The following is an 18,319-nucleotide window of genomic DNA, read 5'->3' as shown; positions in this document are numbered from 1 at the left end:
CCACCACGCTGGGGACCTGGTATAGGATACATGGGCCGCTGTCACCGAGCCACGGTGGCTAGGGACAGTCTCAGAACCACTGCGCTGTGGCCAGAGAGGTTCGGGCGGCCCCTCGGCACAGCGGGCTCGTGGGACTGAGAAGCGAACCGGCTGGCCCGGGCCGAGGCTCCCAGGCAGACACAAGAATATTTACAGCGAGGTGCTGGATAAAACTCCAGCTCCTCCAGGGGTTCCCCCGGGGAGGGGAGGCAGACGGGTGGGGATGGTCCCTCACTTGGGCAGCCCATTCTTCATGCCTAGCTGTTCCTTGAGGGCCTGCAGCTGGCCCAGACTGATGTTGCTGCCGCCACAGACAATGACCACGATGGAGGACAGTGGGGCCCGGAGCTTGCCTTCTCCTTGCAGCTTCTGAATCACGCGGCTGTACACAGCAGCCAGGGCTGCCCCACAGGCGGGCTCCACCAGGATCTTCTCGTCATCTGTGGAGGAGGGAGTGAGGAGGGTGGGACCGGGGGGCAGGGTGCAGGGGTGCTATTGGGTCATAGGGAAAGCCTGAGGGTGTGAGCTGCTGGGCTCTCAGACCTGGCCACAGACTCCGGTCCCAGGCCAAACCTCCCCTCACCGCCCCAGCTTGACCTTCCAAGTCCCGATCACGACTAGGTTTCATTATGAGTTCGGGCACTGATAAAATGATTATAACTGCCTGAGCTCTATGTTGAGAAGGCTTGAGTCATCATCTGAGCAAGACTGCCATGGTTGATGAGCACACTGAGTGCTAATACAGATTAAGTGGCAGTGTGAGTGCTTACCGTGTGTGTGTGTGTGTGTGTGTGTGTGCTTGCACACATATACATGTGTCATCCCTGACCTAGACTGAACCCACAAGGAAACCAGTCTATTTACCCATTTCTGAAGCCGGGCCTGAGGCCCATACTTTCCCTTTTCACCTGGGCTACCAGGAAGCTCAAAGTTCGCATTTTTAAATATTTAATTGCTATTCCCTGCTGTCATGGTTATCAAACTTACTTCTTCACTTGTGGCTTTGGCCTTTCCACTTCTACAACTGCACTGTATTACCTTTCACGAGTGGGAAGTTCTAGGAAGGAGTGGGAGATTGGGGTGGGAGCTAGGACTGTCAGGAAAATTTGCAGGGAATGGGATCTTTTAGGACGCCATGTGGATAGCCAGTTAGTTCCTGAGCTAGCAGATCAGGTCTTGAAAGGATGCAGCACATACCCACGAACTTCTCAATGGCGGCCACAGCCTCCTGGTCCGAGATGACTTCAGAGAAGATGGGGTGTTCCTGAAATAGCTTCAGGGCCTGAGCCCCCACGGTCTTCACACACAGGGCCTTGGCCACACTGGTAGAGGTGGGGATGGAGAAAAGGAGGGGAATGGGGGAAACAGGAGGGAGGAGGGAGGCAGAGATTGGGATGAGGAGGGATGGAAAGAGAAAGACGGATTTGAGAGGGAGGAGGGAAGCGGGATCCGTGGGCAGGCTCCCCGACAGTGAAGTCTTTTCTAATAAGGCACAGAGGCTTGACTGGGGGTAAATAGCATATTGTGCTCAACACCCACTGAGGAACAAACGCCAGAGAGACCGCCTTGTGGTTCCTTGAAAGGGCTCTGCCCGCCCAGGTCTGGCCCTGTCTTTCAAGGCTCAGGATTAAGGCCACCTCCTCAAAGGGTCCTCCCCATGACGCAGGCATAGTGACAATTTCTTGCACAAGTATTAAGTGCCAAGGATTTTACAGGCATTATTTAATTCTCACAACCATTTTTGCTATTCATTGGTTTGATTTTAATGGGAGAGGAAATCAAGGCAGAGAGTGTGCAGGTCACTTGCCTGAAGTTATGTGCCTAGGCAGTGGTGGTGTGAGCACTTCAAGCAGGATCCTTTTAACTCCAGGACCTGCACTCATCCTCAGTGCGTTCACTTTCTCCCTGCTCCTTGGAGTCATCACTTTCTATTCCCATCTTGCCCAGGAGCACCTGGGGCCTGAACCACCTTAGTCCTAAGCCTGGCATAGCTCACAGTAGGCACTCAACAATCATTTCCTCAATCCCAACAGTGCAGGATCAGAGCCCAACATGGTAGCTCCTGGGTGCCAGGTTCAGGAATCCAGAATTTTGGGCGCAGTCTTCCCTCTCTGTGATAAGGACTTATCTACCCAATATCTATTCTAGCTGCACACGTGGAGACCTGGTAAGATATTTCCAAGCCTCCCTTGCAGTAGCTGTGGCCATGTGACTAAGTTCTGGCCAATGAGCGGTAACTGGGAGCACTGTGTCTGTCTTTAAAGGGAAGGGGCATCACTTCTGCCCTCCCTTTCTCCTGCCAGATGGAGCGTGGGTGTGATAGTCGGCACTTAAGCAGCTATTTTGGGCCATAGGGCTCTATGATAAGGATGATGGAGAACAAACTCAAGGGACCTGTGCCCTGGCTTCTTGGAGCCCCTGGACTGCCTACCCGTAGACACTTTTTTTTCATTTTATGTAAGAGATGAAGTAAAGTTCAATCTGGTTTAAGACACTGTTATTTGGGGCTCCTATATAATGTGACAAACCTAATCCTAATTAAATACCATCTGTCAAAGGTTGGGGGCTGGGATATGAACTTGGGAGCAGGGGCTGTGTTTATTTACCACTCTGGCCCAGGATTAGCGGTGCTTGCATATAGGAGGGGCCCAGTAAATGATTAGCAAATGAATGAGGTGCGCAAAACCCTGCCACAGGGCAGTCAATACATGCTTAATACCGGACTCTTCGTGTGAGAAAGCATGACGTTCACAGTAGTGAGTCATGCAGACTCAGGTCTGGTCCCAGCAGTACCACTCGTGGTTGTGCGACTTTGGGCAAGTGACCAGAGCCTCGGTTTCCTCATCTGTAAAATGGGACTGACATGGGGGGTGTCTACCTCGCAGCCAGCCCTGAGGTGGGCTCCCCAAGGCTCATGAACAGCCAACGGAGGCAGCCCTGCTGCTCACCTGGTAACCTGGGGCAGGGAGACCAGCTTGCCGGCAGTGGTGGCAGCGTGGAAGCTGTGGGCTCCGACAGTCTCCATGGCGATGATAGGCACGTCCCCCCAGCCCACCTCCTGCAGGCCCTGGACCACTCCGCACAGCAGGCCCCCGCCACCCACCGACAGCGCGATGGCCCCTGGCTTGGCGCTCAGCGTCTCCTTCAGCTCCCTCACGATGGAAGTGTGGCCTTCCCTGGAGGGTGGGGGGGAGTTAAGGCTGGGCTCCCTGGAGACCCCACACAGGGGCCCTAGAGATGCCCCTTGTCCTCATCCCAGGCAGCCGAGGGGCTTGGGCTAGTCACCCCCTCCCCAGCTCCTCCCCGATTTCCAGCTGCCAGCATCCCATGTCCACGCAAAGTCTTCCTCTGGCTACTGGAGCTGCCTGCAAACGTAGGAGGAGATGACAGCCCCGGAGAGCAGCCCTCAGCCAATGCCTGTGGCCACCCGGAATGGTGACAGTGGTGTATAAGCTCCCAGCACCTCTCCCACAGCTGGATCACTCTGGTTTGGGTTCCACGCTGGCTCCCAGGGGCCCCCCTGATGGAGTAAGCTCTGGCCATCCACCGAGGTCTGCCTGCCCCTGAGAGCCCTTTATCCGCTCTCTTCTGGCCTTGGCTCCCTCCCCCCTTCTCTGTTGCGTCATCCCCCAGGTAAACAGCTTTCCCTGAAATCTTTGTCTTGGGGTCAGCTTTCTGGGGACCTGGCTGCAGGTACGTGTGCATCTGAGCTCAAACGTGGACTCATGGCCGCAGGGAACGGGCACTGGCACCCGTGCGTGTGCACCTGCTCTCGTGCCCGTTGCCATGCCCAGCACATACAACTGCTGTGCCTGTGGGAAGATGACATGCATTGTGGCAGGTGCCCACCCAGTAGTAGGGGAGATGGACCCCACCTGCGCCAGGGGACTCTGGGCTCCACATACCAGATGAGGGGGTCGTCAAAGGGAGGAATGTAGACCCAGCCTGGGTTGTTCTTTGCCAGGGCCTTGGCCAGCTCGAAGGCCTCATCCAACATCTGCAAGACCACGGCAGAGGTCAGAGGGGGTGAGGGTCTGGGGGACCCTGCCCTGCCACCAGACGCCCTCCGCAGCCCCTGCCCTGGGTTGGTACTCACCTCACCTACCACCTTGACTATGGCTCCCTCATTCTTGAGCCGCTCGATGGTGAGGGCAGGTGTGGTGCTGGGCACCACGATGGTGGCGGGGATCCCCAGCTTCCTGGCAGCGTAGGCGGCTGCCATGCCCGCGTTGCCCGCTGCCAGGGATGGGGGTGGAGAGTGGAGAGTGAGTGTGTCAGGGCAGGAGGGCCTGGGAGCCCGACTGGGACTCATCTCCAGCCTTGGGACTCTGAACACCTCCCTGAGGGACTACTTGCCTCCCCCTGGAATTCCAAACTGGGGCTACTGCGGATGTTTGTCCTGGCTTGTTGCTCGGGTAACCAGGGCCCAGAGAGGTAGAGCACCTGGCCCGGGGACACACAGCAGGGCACAGGAGGAGGCAGGCAGACCACTTACCCGAGGAGCAGACGAAATGTTCACAGCCTTGCTCAGCCCACTGTAGAGACAAGGTGGGGAGGGTGAGGCCCTCCTCCCAGTCTTCCCCTGGGCTCTCCCCACCACACCTGGAGTGCTTCCCAGTGATTCCAGTATACACTGGCCTCTCCTTCCTTCACACAGATTTTGCGCTGCCCTAGCCTCTCAGATGACATTGCTTCTCCCAAAGAGACTGGCTCAGGGATGTGTTGGGGGGTGGACAGTGGGGGAAGCAGGCAAATGACAGCTCTGGGATCAGTCCACGAGGAGACCCTCCGGGGTGGGCACTCCTTCTCTAGAGGGAGTGCTACTAGCAGATACTGGAGCATTGTGGGAGTCAGCACATCACGCTGGCCTGGCCCCGCTGAGGAAAAAGGACCAGCCACCCCCGCTCCAAAGATGCAGAGCCCCGCCCGTACATTCTTGCACAGGTGTCCAATGCCGCGGATCTTGAAGGAGCCTGAAGGTTGGGCACTGTCCATCTTGAGGTAGACACTGGTGCCTGCCACTTTGGACAGGGACATGCTGTCACGGATGGGGGTCTTGACGTGCAGGGGCTCTCCAGACGTCATTGCTGGGAGGACGGAAGGACACCCAGATGGTCAGGAGAGCTGGCCATGGTGCTGGCCGCTGCCATGTAGCCCTCAGCATGCCGGCGAGTGACCCCTCCCCTCGCTTCCCATGAGGCCGAGGGAAGAGCCCAGATGAGGAGCATCCTGGAGACCTGAATTCAAATCCCAGCTGAGCTGCCTACTCACCAGATGACATTGTGCAAGCAATCCCGCCTCAGCCTCGGCTGCCTCATCTGTAAAATGGGGACAAGGACCCCCCCCCCCACACACACACACAACATGCTGGGAAGCTGTAAAATTCAGAAATAACACTCAGACCTTGCACATTTCAAGGGACATGAGATGAGGATGGATTTGTAGGTGCTGAGTCAGAGTGAGTTTCAAAGATGGTGCAGTGCTAAAAAGGGGCAGGACAGCAGGTGCAGTCTATTTGTGCAAAAACATGGGGACAGACAGACACACACACACACGCACACACACATAATCCATAAGCTTTTGTGTGCAGAGAACATCTTGGGAAATATGCAAGAAACTCATGAGGGCGAGGGGCTTCTGGGGAGAGGGCTGGCACTCAGCATCCCTTTTGTGCTTTTTGAATGTTTTATTGTGCATAGGAAATACCTATTTAAATGCATGTATTTTTTTCATACTGACCTTCTGAAAGCCCCATCCCCAGTTAGAGTAGACTTTTTATAATAATTATTTTATTATGTAATAATCATTTCTAAAGTGATTACCACGTGCCACACACTGTTTTAAGCTTTATAGATATTAATGCATTTAATCCTTTTAATAATCCCAGGAGATGCGTTATTAGTCCATTCTGATAAGGAACAAGGCTCAGATTGTGTTTCCCAGAATGACCACTGCAAAGCTCTTCCCATCTGACACACATCTCTTACGATGTGACACAGATGCTTTTCCCAGTGAGAAGTGGGGTCTGTGCTTCCTGCTCGGGGACCCTGGAGGAGCTGGTGGCCTGTGGCTGTAGGTGGAAGGGACACTCTGTGGCCTCCAAGCATCGCAGTGCGGGTGAATATTTAACAACAGACTCCGCAAAGAAAAATCAAGCCCTGATTTGCTGTGTGCGCGCTTCTGTGCTGTACATGACCTTCCCCAAGGCCACCTTCAAGCTACCAACATGACATCACTGAGCGTGGAGCTGGGAAGAGATGGCACGGTCTGCTCTCTGGAGCCCGAGTGAGCCGGCTCCACTCCAGCCCCGCTCCCAAGGCGAGGTCATGGAAGGGGACGCAGCCTCCGCCTGGCTGTCTCTCTTTGGCAGCTCCGTCTCCAACCCCGGCTGCCGGGATGGGAGTAAGACCAGGCCTCACGCAGAGGGCACACGTAGATGGTCTACCTGACAGTGGATGGCCAGTGTCTCCTGCCAGACATGGGAGGTGACCTTGAGACATCAGCTACCATCACACATCTGAGAGACCCTAGTGAGAACTGTCTGCTGAGCCCAGTTAAGCCCCAGAGCCACGACAGACAGCAGCAATACAATGATTGCTATTGTTTTAGGTCCCTACACCTTGGGGCGGTTTGTCACTCTGGCCAAAGGGACTAGAATATTAATGTGACTTGCCCAAGGCCACACAGCTTGGGGGATGGGGGAGGCAGGATTTGAATTCAGATAGCCTAGTGCAGGAGCTAGGTTCTCTACAGGACCATGGGCGTGGCTCAGACCTCCTGCTCTGACCAACTCCGGGTGATCGAGAATCTGATGTAGCCCAGAGTCTGGCCAAAGACGTGCAGCCCTTTTTCCTCCTCTTCTCCTGGATTCTCCCCAACTTGGGCTGAGCCAGAATTTGATCAGCAGGTGTTTGGGTGGAGTAGCCTATCTGGTCCCCACCCGACAATGTCCTCCCTCATGCTAGAAGGCCAAGCAAGGATGGCTGTCTCTCTCCACGCACTCCCTCCCCCGCCCATTTCCAATGACACCACCTGGGACAGCCCTAGGCTTGGCCACCAGCCCTTCCAGACTGAGCTAGATACACCTGGGTAGAAGACAAGTGAGGGATGGGGTTCCTGACCACCCCACTAGCCTTAGCACCCCCAAACAGGGATAGCTCATGTCTGTCTGAATTAACTAACATTCAGGGTCTGGGAGGGGGTGCTCTCCCCTAGATCTTTTGAACCAAAGCCAGGAACTAGAGGCACTCCTTCACAGGAACATCCCATATCTTTTTGAATTAACTTTAATTAGCCTCCTGGAGGTTCTTCCCGAAACAATGGCACCCCCGTTCTGGCTCAGTCGACCTTGTGCACCTTGCCAAGCCCTGGCCTCAGGGAGCTCTCCTGGTTGGGAGTGGGAGGCATCCCCCACAAGACCCATTTCAGGTAGATTTGGGAAGTCTTCTCCCCCACCTGTGTCTGGCTGCCTTCAGGTGAGGGGCAGAGACCCCCCCATGGGCATTACTCCTTCTAGTACAACATCTTGAAGTTGTGCCGAACATGGAGGAGGGGGGCACTGGAAGCTGCAGTCTGCCGTCGTGTCCCCACTAGGTCAGAACTCACTCCCCTCTCACTCGGCTCAAAGCAAGAGTTCAATAAAAACAAACTATTATTATATCTGACTGGACATTTTAAGTGCATGCTCATTTCATCTTTACAACCTTAGGAGGAAGGGTCTGTTATTATTCCCATTCTAGAGATGAGAACACTGAGGCCCAGAGCTAGATGCCGACCCAGCCAGTCTGGCTTCAGAGCATGGGTTTTTATGCTCAAATGACTCTCTCTCCTCCTTCCCAGGAACCTCTTCCCCCTGCCCCTGGCCGCAGGCACTCCAGATTGCAAGTGGGGGAGGAGCGGGTACTTACCTGCCCAAGGTGGTGGAGCTGGGCGGCCGGGACGAAGGGAGCAGACCGGGAAGGGATGGCCTGGAGACCGTCTAGATGGAAAGGCTGGGTAGAGAGTCCTCAGAGAGATGGAGGGTAGATGGACAGGTAGAATGTCTCGGGAATTGTCCCAGGGGCTACGGATCTGGGGCTTTGGTCCGGGGCTTTATCCCCAGGGCGCCTCCGGGCAGCCAATGGGGGCCCAGGGATGGCCACGCCCCCCGCCACGCCCCGCCCCTGGCCCGCTGCCCCGGGGCTTCCAGGAGGAGAGGGGGAAGCTGGCTGAGCTTCTGCTGGCAGCTTCCTCCTGGCTCTCCCCCATTCGCCCCTCCCCTTCCCATTCTCAGCTTCTTCATTCGCTGGTGGGAACAACACCTGCTTCCCAAGACTGTTCCCAAGGGCTTGCAGGAGGATAGCCTGAGATCTTGCACTTCCCAGCCCTAGCATGTGCTTGGCACATAGTAGGCACCCAGGAAACACACCACGGGAGGAAGGGGGTACTCTTATCCCCATTTTCAAGAAAGAGAGGCTGAGACCCAGAGAGTAAGAGATGAGCTGGCATTTGAACCCAGTCTGCCTGCTATAATGTAAATGGCCTTTCCCTGTCATCCTTTATGACTCTTGTCTTGAAGGAGCAGATGGCTTTACGGGTATGACCCAGGAGGCTCAGGGTTCAAATCCTGGCTCTGCCATTTACCAGCTGTGTGGCCCGGGGCAGGTCAGTTTGCTTCCCTGAGCCTCCCTTTGCCCATCTGTAAAATGGGGATGAAAATGGAGCGTCCCTCTTCAGATGAGATGACATCACAATGTTCTGTGTAGGTATGGGGCCTGGACCTGAGTGTTGAGTGTTAGCAGCCGTCATCATCATCATCATCATCACATGCACCTGAACTCACTCCCCGCCCCATGCCAAGCCTCCTGCCTGTCCCTGGCTGTGTGCAGGGGTCTGTGTGGGTGGTGTGCCCAAACACGTCCAGCCGGATCTTTTCCTGGTCCCCTCAACAAAGCTCTCTTGTCCCGCCGGCCAGGACGAGAATAACAATGAGACAGAGGGCAGTGAGGGCACCAGCAGCCCGCACAACGGTTTCTCTCTGTGGGACATGCTGACCTTCCTCAGGGACTCCCAAGCCCTCGTCTCAGCAGGATGTCCACGCGCATGCGCAGGAGATACAGGGCTGCCGAATTGATGCCACGTGGGCGTCGTGGTGGTGCCATGCAGACACAGAGTCCCTGGGTGCCTCTGAGTGTATACAGTCGGCCCTCAAGTTGCCGGAGCTTCTGCTTGTGCCTGATCCCCAGCCAAGTGTTGCTATGTGGGGTTTCACTGAACCCTCGAAGCACCGGGTGAGTGGGCATTTTGAGTCCCGTGTCCCAGGTGAGGGGACAGGCTCAGGAATTCTGAGCCCTTTGCAGACATGAGGCTGATGAGATGGGGCAGGTGGAGGCCAGTGGGGGCATCTGGCCCAGCCGTGCCGCATTCACAGGACCTGGATGTGGGCTTTGGGTGCTGTGTCCATGTGAGGTTATCCATGCGGCCAGGGGTGACAACTGTCTCATCATGTTGGATTCGTCTCCTCTCCCCCGCGGCAGCATTGGGACTGGGGGACGGCAGGGAGCGGCAAGGGGTGGAAAGAGGTGATCCTGTCCTTCCTGGGTCCTCTGCATATTGCTCCATTGGTTTCAACAAGAGTGCGCCATGTCCTGAGTGCATCCTTTCTTAAAAACAACTCTTTTGAACTACAATTCACATACCATATACTTCACCCATTTATGGAGCATCAGTTTTAGAACATTTTATCACCCCAAAGAAAAACCCCAAACCTGTTCCCAGTTGCTCCCCTTCTGCCTTCCGTGCAGCCCCCAGCAATCACCGGTCTGCTTTCTGTCTCTGTGGATTCTCCCATTCTGGACATTTCATATCAATGGAATCATAGGGCGTGTGGCCTTTTGTGTCTGGCTTCTTTCCCTCTGCACTGTGTTTTCTTTCTTTTTTTTTTTTAAGATTTTTCATTTATTTATTTGACAGAGATCACAAGTAGGCAGAGAGGCAGACAGAGAGAGAGGGAGGAAGCAGGCTCCCTGCTGAGCAGAGAGCCCCACTCGGGGCTCGATCCCAGGACCCTGAGACCATGACCCGAGCTGAAGGCAGAGTCTTTAACCCACTGAGCCACCCAGGCGCCCCTGCACCATGTTTTTGAGATGCAGGATGTGCTTTCGTTGCTTTTCATGGCTGAATAATATTCCATCATAGAGATGGGCCATGTGCTTATTATCCAGTCAGCAGTGGATACACATTTCCTGTCTGGGTATAGCTTCATTTTTAAATATATATGAAATATGTAGGGTGCCTGGCTGGCTCAGTTGGTTAAGCATCTGGCTTCAGCTCAGGTCATGGTCCCCGGGTCCTGGGTCGAGTCCCTCATTGGGCTCCTTGCTCAGCGGGAAGCCTGCCTCTCCATCCACTTGCATCTCCCTCTGCCTGCTGCTCCCCTCTGCTTGTGCTCTCTCTCTCTCTCTGACAAATAATTAAATAATTAAGAAAATAATTTAAAATAACTTAAAATTTAAAAAAAAGAAGAAATATATAGGGATGACTTTAGCTCAGGTCATGATCCCGGGGTTCTGGGATCGAGCCCCGCATTGGGCTCACTGTTCAGCTGGGAATCTGTTTCTCTCTCTCCCTCTGCCTCTGCCCCCAACTTGTGCACGTGCACTCTCTCTCTCTCAACTAAATAAACAAAATCTTAAAAAAAAAATATATATATATGTATATATATATGTGTATATATATATACATGTGTGGATGTGTGTGTGCTTCTGTATCCTATCATGTGGGTGGGAACCCAAGAACCTAGGAGGGCAGGGGATTCACCCAAGAGAAGAGAATGGAGCAGATGCAGGAAGAGTGGCCGTGTGATGGGGACATTCTGACCGGGCAGCTGCTGGAGGGTCCTGGGGGAAGGCTGGCAGCTGTCACTGTGCAGCCATCAGGGGCATCTATTTGGGTCGGTGACTACAGCAACCCAGCGTGTGTCAATTTTCATACAGCAAGTGAGTGACTTTTCTGACAGGCCCAGGTTTTAATCCAACTTCATCGATTTGCTGTGTGACCTTGGATGAGTTAACCTCTCTGTGCCTAAGTTTCTTTAACTGATAGTAGTGTCCAACTCTTAGATTTGTTATGAGGATTTAAACCTAATTGGTGTGAAGTTATAAGGATAGTGCGCAGTGACTTGTGGGCACTTACTAAGTGATGGTCATCTTTATTTTCTGGTGCTCAAGAGGGCATTTGAGTCTAGCTCTGGGTGATGGGGCACGAGGAACTTCCTCTCCCATCTAGTCCTCCTTTAAAATATCTTCAGAAGTAGGGGAGGAAAGTGAAAGCCACCTTCTCCCATTTAGCAGATGGGCAAACTGAGGTTTGGATTTATCCAATGCAGAAAGGTGAGGGCAGAGCCCATAGTCCCAGGAGGAGGGGCGGGAGTCTGGCTGGGGGACCTTGGGCAAGTTTCCACCCTCGCCTCTGCCTGCTGGCTCTATTACATCACACCTTCCCCAGTAGTGTCCCCGAGGATGGCCAGATCCGTATGTCCTTGACTGTGGGAGGTGGGGATACTGATTGTTTTCACAGCTTCGAGAGGAACGGGCAGCTCTCATCTGTTTGTCCATTGTGGCTGGAACAGCCAGCCCTGGAGTCTGCTGATTGGTTAAGGTCTCAGGCTCCGGAGTCCATCACACCTGGGTTGAAACTGACACCCAGTTGGGACCTCAGAGAACTCACTTAACTTCCCTTAACCTTGGTTTCTGGCTGCCAGAAATGGGGACGAATCAGCCCGGTGCCAGGTGTGGAATAAGGGCTCAAAGAATATAGCTGCTATTATGATTATCTTTGGTTTTGTTATTATAATCCAGGACCTTCCCAAACCGTCTGGTCTCTTTTGCCTGAGTCTTCCCTCCTCACTCATGTTTCCTCCCCATCAAGTCTGGGTTGGTACCTCTTTGGGATTTTGCAGCCTGCCGGCCCCTGGAGCCTCTTCCCAGGGGCTCATGAGCAGACTTAGGACAGGTCTGCACTGACCCCTTCCCTGCTGGACTCCCCACTCCTGCCTCCAACCACTCAACATCCTGTGGGGCAGGACAGCTCCCTCTACCCTCCACCAAAGGATTATCTGGCCCCAAATGTCAGTAGTGTCAAGGTTGAGAGACTCTGCCTAAGAGTAATATGGAATGAGACTAATATCTCCCTCATTCTATCTTCTATACTTCTATTAATATGGCCAGGAGAAATTAACTAATCTTACATGGGTGAAATGCGCTTAATCTTAAAAGCCTGTTGTTCTATATCCAACTGCTACTCAATCGACCTCCAGAGAAGTTAAAAGATTTATTTTCTTGGTGAAATTAACCCAATCAGATCAGGTCTATCTTGTGTACTTAATCTCTGTGGCTTCCACCGTAGGACTTGGCATCCAGCCCTCTTCGTGCTCATTCACCTGGCTTTAGTCCATCATTTGATTTGATTGAGACTTTGTGACCCTTTCTTGGGTCAATCGACAACGCCGTCTGTAGTGATGCTTCCCCGCTTTGCGTCATCCAAAAATGTGGCAAACAGTCTCTTGGTGGACACTTATGGCTAAAACTGACCACGGCCAAGGTCAGAACCCCATGGCCACGCTGGGCCTCCCCCATGGGCTTATCATCACTCATCCATCAACATGTGATGGGTGGAGTTGGCCAGGTCCAGAGGGCCCGTGAGGGATTTGTGTCCAAAGTTCGTAGAAAAATCAAGATATTTGCAGTAGGATTTACTCTCAGGCCACAAACTCCATGTGCAACACATGGAGACTTCTTTATTTTTCCTTAACTTGGCTTAATTTTTATTTCAAGAAGATAATTCATTGGAGGCAATGAGGGGTTTCCCCTTCACATTAGAGACGGCAGGAACATTCAGGGGTGCTGGATGGTTCCATTATCTGCCCCCTGCCCCAGCTTGCCTGAGAGCGCCTTACTCAGCCCCAGCCACGTGGGTCCTTGTCCTATAGTCTGGGGCCCATGGCAAACATTCCAGAGAATGGCTGGCAGCTCAAGGTGGCTTCCCCCTGAGTTGTGGCCATTGTCATAAAGTCTTTCTCTTATTTTGCTATTACTTCCATTCCCAGAGGCAGAAAGCTCTCCCTGCTTGTAGGATGCCTGCCTTCCCCATCCCCCAGCAGTGGAGCTCGGGTCTAAACTCCTACCAACTGTTAACTTTGCAGGACGTTTTCGAGCCAGTGGTTAAAGCTTTCGTTGCTTGGAACTGTCCACTGTGGGAGTGTTGACACCATGGAAATCAGCAAATGCTACAAATCAGGACTCTTTTTTGCTAGCTTGCTTGCATTCTGTCTCTGTATTTTTCTCTCTGTCTCTCTCTACTTCCTGGGGGCGGGGGGTGGGGAGTAAGGGGGAGGGAGTGATACATTAGTATTCTCAAAAGATTATTTCTCCCTCACACATGCCCCATTGCATGCATTTTCCCGATTGTGCAGACAAATAACTGGCAAAGAGAAAAAAAAATAAAGACTCTGATGGTGGGATAGTTCTCACTCATTGCCCCTTCTTTATCTAATGGTTGCAACCGATGTCTTTTCCAGCTTTTTCTCTGTCCTCCACTAGCTTCTCGACATCTCTGTCCAAGCTCTATTTTAATGACAACAAAACCAGCCTCATTATTTGAGTCCTCTCTGAGGAGAAGCTTTCTGCAAAGAATTCACTCTTAAGTGGGTGTTCTTATTTTCCACTACTTTTGCAGGTTTGGGTGTAGGGACTTAAAAGAACCCTCTTTTTATTTTGGCATAGTTCTAAATTTATGGAAAAGGAAATCTAAAACCGTGTAGACAGTATTCTACACCGTATTCCTGGCTCCCAATTTCCACTGTTATTAACAACAGTACCCTTAATGTGGTACGTTTGTCACAATTATTGATCCAATATTGATGCACTAGTATTCATTGAAGTCCATATTCTATGTGGACTCCCTTAGTTTTCCCCTAATGTCCTTTCTCTGCTCCAGAGTCCCATCTAGGATAGTGCACTGTATTTTATCATTATGTCTCCTTAAGCTCCTCTTGGCTGTTACCGTTCCCTAAACTTCCCTAGTTTTCTATGACCTTGACAGTTTCGGATAGTCCTAGTCGTGGATTTTGTAATTTTTTTTTTCCTCATGCGTAGAATGGGTTATAGGATCTGGGGAGAAAGACCATGGAGGTAAAGTGCTATGCTCAGCACATGACACGAAGGCTGTATCAACTACCAACATGACTTACCACTGTTGACGTTGACTTTCACCGCCTGGTTGAAGTAGTTTTTATCAGGTATCTTCAGTGGAAAGTTCCTTCTTTTTTTCCAGGTGTGGAATTTTTTTAAAGTTGTATCCATCTGTATGCCACATGGATTCAAGGATGTTTATATGGGGTCCTTACTGTCCTGTTTGGTAATTATCTTTCATCTGCAGGTCACTCAAATCTGTCTGTCTTGGGATGGGGGCACATTACACAAAGCTGAAGGATTTATTAATGCCCCCTGCTTCCCTGGTGACAATGACCTGTCTCATATTGGGTCCACACCATCTCCTAGACAGATTCTTCAGACCTGTGCTGTCCAATCTGGTCACTGCTGGCCGCTTGCAGTATTTGAACTTAGTAAAAATTAAGCAAAATTTGCAATTCAGTTCTTCAAATGCACAAACACATTTCAAGGGGTCAGTGACCACAGGTGATGAATGGCTAGTGTATTGGACAGGGCAGATTATGGGACATTTCCATCCACAATTTCATTATGGCCCCCTGCCCCCTTCCCCCTCTTCTCCTCCTCCTCACTTCCCCAGTCACCCCGGGACAACCAATGTGATCAGCATGATTCTCCTCAAGGTCTTTACATGACTGGTATTTTAGGCACTTTGGGTCACCGTTCTTTGTTAAAAAAGAAAAGTTCTTACCCACTGTACATATATATTTTTTCATTTTCTCACTTACAATGCACCGTGAATATCTCTGTAGGTCCATAAATTTAGATCTAATTTATTCTTTGCGATAGCTGCATGAAATTGCATGCTGAAGGTGTATGATGACTTACTCAACCATTTCCCAATTCAAGGGCATCCAAGCTTTCAGTTTTCTGTTTGTCTGTTTGTTACTGTGAAGATGATCCTAATAAACATTCTCATACTCTTATCCCTGCCTTCTGGCACTTTTAATTTTAGAGAATAAATCTCCTAAATTAAGATTTCTTGGTCAAAAGAATGGGTATTTATCAGTTGTAATCAATATTGACAGATCTGTTTTCCATAAAGCTGCAGCAATTTCTGATCCCACCAGCAATGTGGGAAGGTGCCTATTTTCCCTCATACTCACCAGCACTGGTTGTTATTGCTTTTATGCCCTTCAAAATTTTTTTGCCAACCCAATAGTTTGTTGTTGTTGTTGTTTTTGAAGGACAGTTATTGTTGCTCTGATTTGCATTTTCCTGTTGCTGTGTCTATAACACTTCATGTATCTGTTTACTGACACGTTGACTATAAGCCAGGAGGGCCAGGAGTATCTGTCTTCATCTCTCTCTTCCTAGTGGTCTAGATTTTGGTTGTTTGGAGTAATGTTTGATGAATGCATAAATGAACGGCTTAATTCAGAAAGCCAGCTGGGATGTGGACCCGGGTCTTCTTCTTCTTTTTTTTTTTTTAAAGATTTTATTTATTTATTTGACAGACAGAGATCACAAGTAGGCAGAGAGGCAGGCAGAGAGAGAGGGGGAAGCAGGCTCTCCGATGTAAGCAGAGAGCACGATGAGGGGCTCGATCCCAGGACCCTGAAATCACGACCCCAGCCGAAGGCAGAGGCTTTAACCCACTGAGCCACCCAGGCGCCCCTGACCCGGGTCTTCTGACATTCAACACAACACAGAATCTCAGCTGAGGTCTTGGACTTTTTGAGCCTTGCCAAGATAAGTATTTCAAACCCAGAGAGGGTCTCAAACTAGGGAGCTGCTGGCTTACTCACCAGCGAGATTGCTTGCTTCACTGCCCCAGGCCCATTTCTTTCACCTGGTTCATGCAACTGGGCCTCTGTGGCCTGGAAAGTGCATGACACAGAGTCCAAATGCGATTCGAGAGGACTCATCTCCTGTGTCTGGGGCTCCATCCCTCCTCCCCATGCTGTTCCCTCATCTTGGGGACATCTGGAGGTGAGGATGGTGAAATGAAGCTTAATGAATAACCCAGGGGACTGGCCTGGGTGAGTGTTTGGTGGCCCTAGGTGTCAGGGACAGGGGCTGGCTGACGAACATAGCTCTGGGCTCTGGGACAGGAAGGGTCAGTGACCTGGTCCACCTCTCCAGTCTTATCTGCTCTCTGATGCAGCCATCCTGGCATTCCCACCTTATGCTCTTCCAAGCCAAGTGCTCTGGAGCCAGGCCCCTCTGCTTCTGAACACTGGCTCTGCCACTGCTGTGTGACCTTGGGAAAGTGACTTGGCCTTTCTGAGCTAAGTCTGATTCCACAATAGAGGCTTTGTTACAACATATACCTCCCCAGGATGTTGCAAACATTCTGTGATGTGATGATGTCATCCCTGACCATTGAACATTCATTGCCACCTTTGGCGTTTTTGCCATATCTCTGTGTCACCTCTTATAATAATGCTAATACCAAAATAGCATCAAACACAGAAAGCTCTTTCTACTGTTCTTTTTTTTTCTTTAATTTATTTATTTGACAGAGAGAGAGGGATCACAAGTAGGCAGAGAGGCAGGCAGAGAGAGAGGGGGAAGCAGGCTCTCCGCTGAGTAGAGAGCCCATTGCGTGGCTCGATCCCAAGACCCCGAGACCACGACCCAAGCTAAAGGCAGAGGCTCAACCCACTGAGCCACCCAGGTGCCCCACTTTCTACTGTTCTAAATAGTTTACATATATTAACTCGTTTGGTTCTCACATTAACTCTACCAGAGACTCCCTCAAAACCTAATTCCCAAAAGCCCATTGCTGGCCAGAAACCTTATCAATAACAGAAAGTTGGTTAACATGCATTTTGTGGGCTATACGTACTCTATACTGATTTCTTACAATAAAGTAAGCTGGAGAAAAGAAAATATTATTGAGAAAATTGTAAGGAAGAGAAAATATGCTTACAGTCCTGTGCTGGAAAAAGTCCACATATAAATGGACCAGCGCAGTTCAAAGCCATGTTGTTCAAGGACTGTCATGTTTCTCGTCCAAGTCTGAGTTGTGTGCTAAGGCCCCACTCTTCCAGGAAGCCCGCCCTCATTTCACCCAGACCCAGCTGCCCTATGAGGACCTGCTGTTCTCTGTCTTCCTGGAGGTGGTAAAATTGTCACTGAATTGGATGGCTTCCTCTCCCCTCTAGTCCAGAGGCCACCTCAGGATACAGACTGGGTTTAGCCATGGGTCTGTCCCCAGTTCAGGAGGATACCAGACAAAGATGAGTATATGTTTAATGGGAAGATGACAATGAAGCTGCCAGAGTCCTCATCAAGGATCATGGCCAAGCAGCTCAACTTTACTCCAAGCAGTCAGAAGTGAATCATCAAGCTTGGGGAGGTCACACTCGGTCCTAGAAGGGCAAGGAATATTTTGCCTGCCAAGTCCTTCCTGGAGCTCACCTCCCATTTTTTATATAAGGAAACTGAGGCTCCGAGATGGATATGACTAGGTCAGTTTCACCCAGTGAGATGGAGACAATGTAAATCTGATCATGTTATTCCTCTGTCTCTAGCATTCTATGGCTCCCTAGTATTCCTGGGTGAGGTCCAGACTCTGGAATGGCACAGACATCCCTGTGGACTCTGGCCCTTGCCCACATCTCCAGCCCTAAACCTGCTTTCCTCCAAGAGGCTTTCCCAGCCCTCTGGGGCCAGGTAAGTTCCCCGCTCTGACTGTCCAGAGCCCTGCCCCACCCCTGCCTGACCGCATCTGGGAACACTGATTGCAACGGCTCTCTGGTGACCCGTTGGGACTTCATGAGAAGAGGGGACATGCTGCATTGTCGGAGGCTAAAGTTCCCAGGACTTGACACATAGTAGGTGTTCAGTAAATATTTGTTGAGCAAACGAATGGCCAGAGGCATTCATCTGAACCATAAATGACTGTTTGAATTCCTTTGTTGGGTGTAAAATATTAGAGGTGAGAAGGTGCTTCAGAAAAAACTATGTTTTCTCAGGTGGCAGGTAACCATTGTTTCTTTGGGCTTTTGCCCTAAACTGACCCTGACAGTGGTCAGGGGTGATGACTTGACTCTCAGGGCAAGCCGTGGACCCGGAGTAAGAAGATCTGGGCATGTCTGTGTCACGGAAGAGGTGGTCCAGTGTGG

At 51.4% G+C, this 18,319-nt stretch overlaps 1 protein-coding gene across 1 annotated transcript; it reads right to left on the bottom strand.

Annotated features, from left to right (window-relative positions):
• Window positions 1-188: 188 nt before the first annotated feature.
• On the bottom strand, window positions 189-8,084 carry SDS (serine dehydratase). Its single transcript, XM_032876215.1, has 8 exons — window positions 7,947-8,084; window positions 4,972-5,126; window positions 4,535-4,574; window positions 4,136-4,275; window positions 3,945-4,036; window positions 2,988-3,215; window positions 1,237-1,361; window positions 189-479 (listed from the first exon to the last, which is right to left on the bottom strand). Exons 2-8 carry the CDS (start codon window positions 5,122-5,124, stop codon window positions 271-273), a joined length of 987 nt encoding a protein of 328 aa, XP_032732106.1. The 5' UTR covers window positions 5,125-5,126; window positions 7,947-8,084; the 3' UTR covers window positions 189-270.
• Window positions 8,085-18,319: the final 10,235 nt, after the last annotated feature.

Source organism: Lontra canadensis, unplaced genomic scaffold (genome assembly GCF_010015895.1).
Source record: "Lontra canadensis isolate GAN:19392208 unplaced genomic scaffold, GSC_riverotter_1.0 scaffold58, whole genome shotgun sequence".
NCBI classification, from domain to species: Eukaryota; Metazoa; Chordata; class Mammalia; order Carnivora; family Mustelidae; genus Lontra; species Lontra canadensis.
The sequence above is the reverse complement of the archived record's forward strand: the minus strand, read 5'-3'. Positions and strand labels throughout refer to the sequence as shown.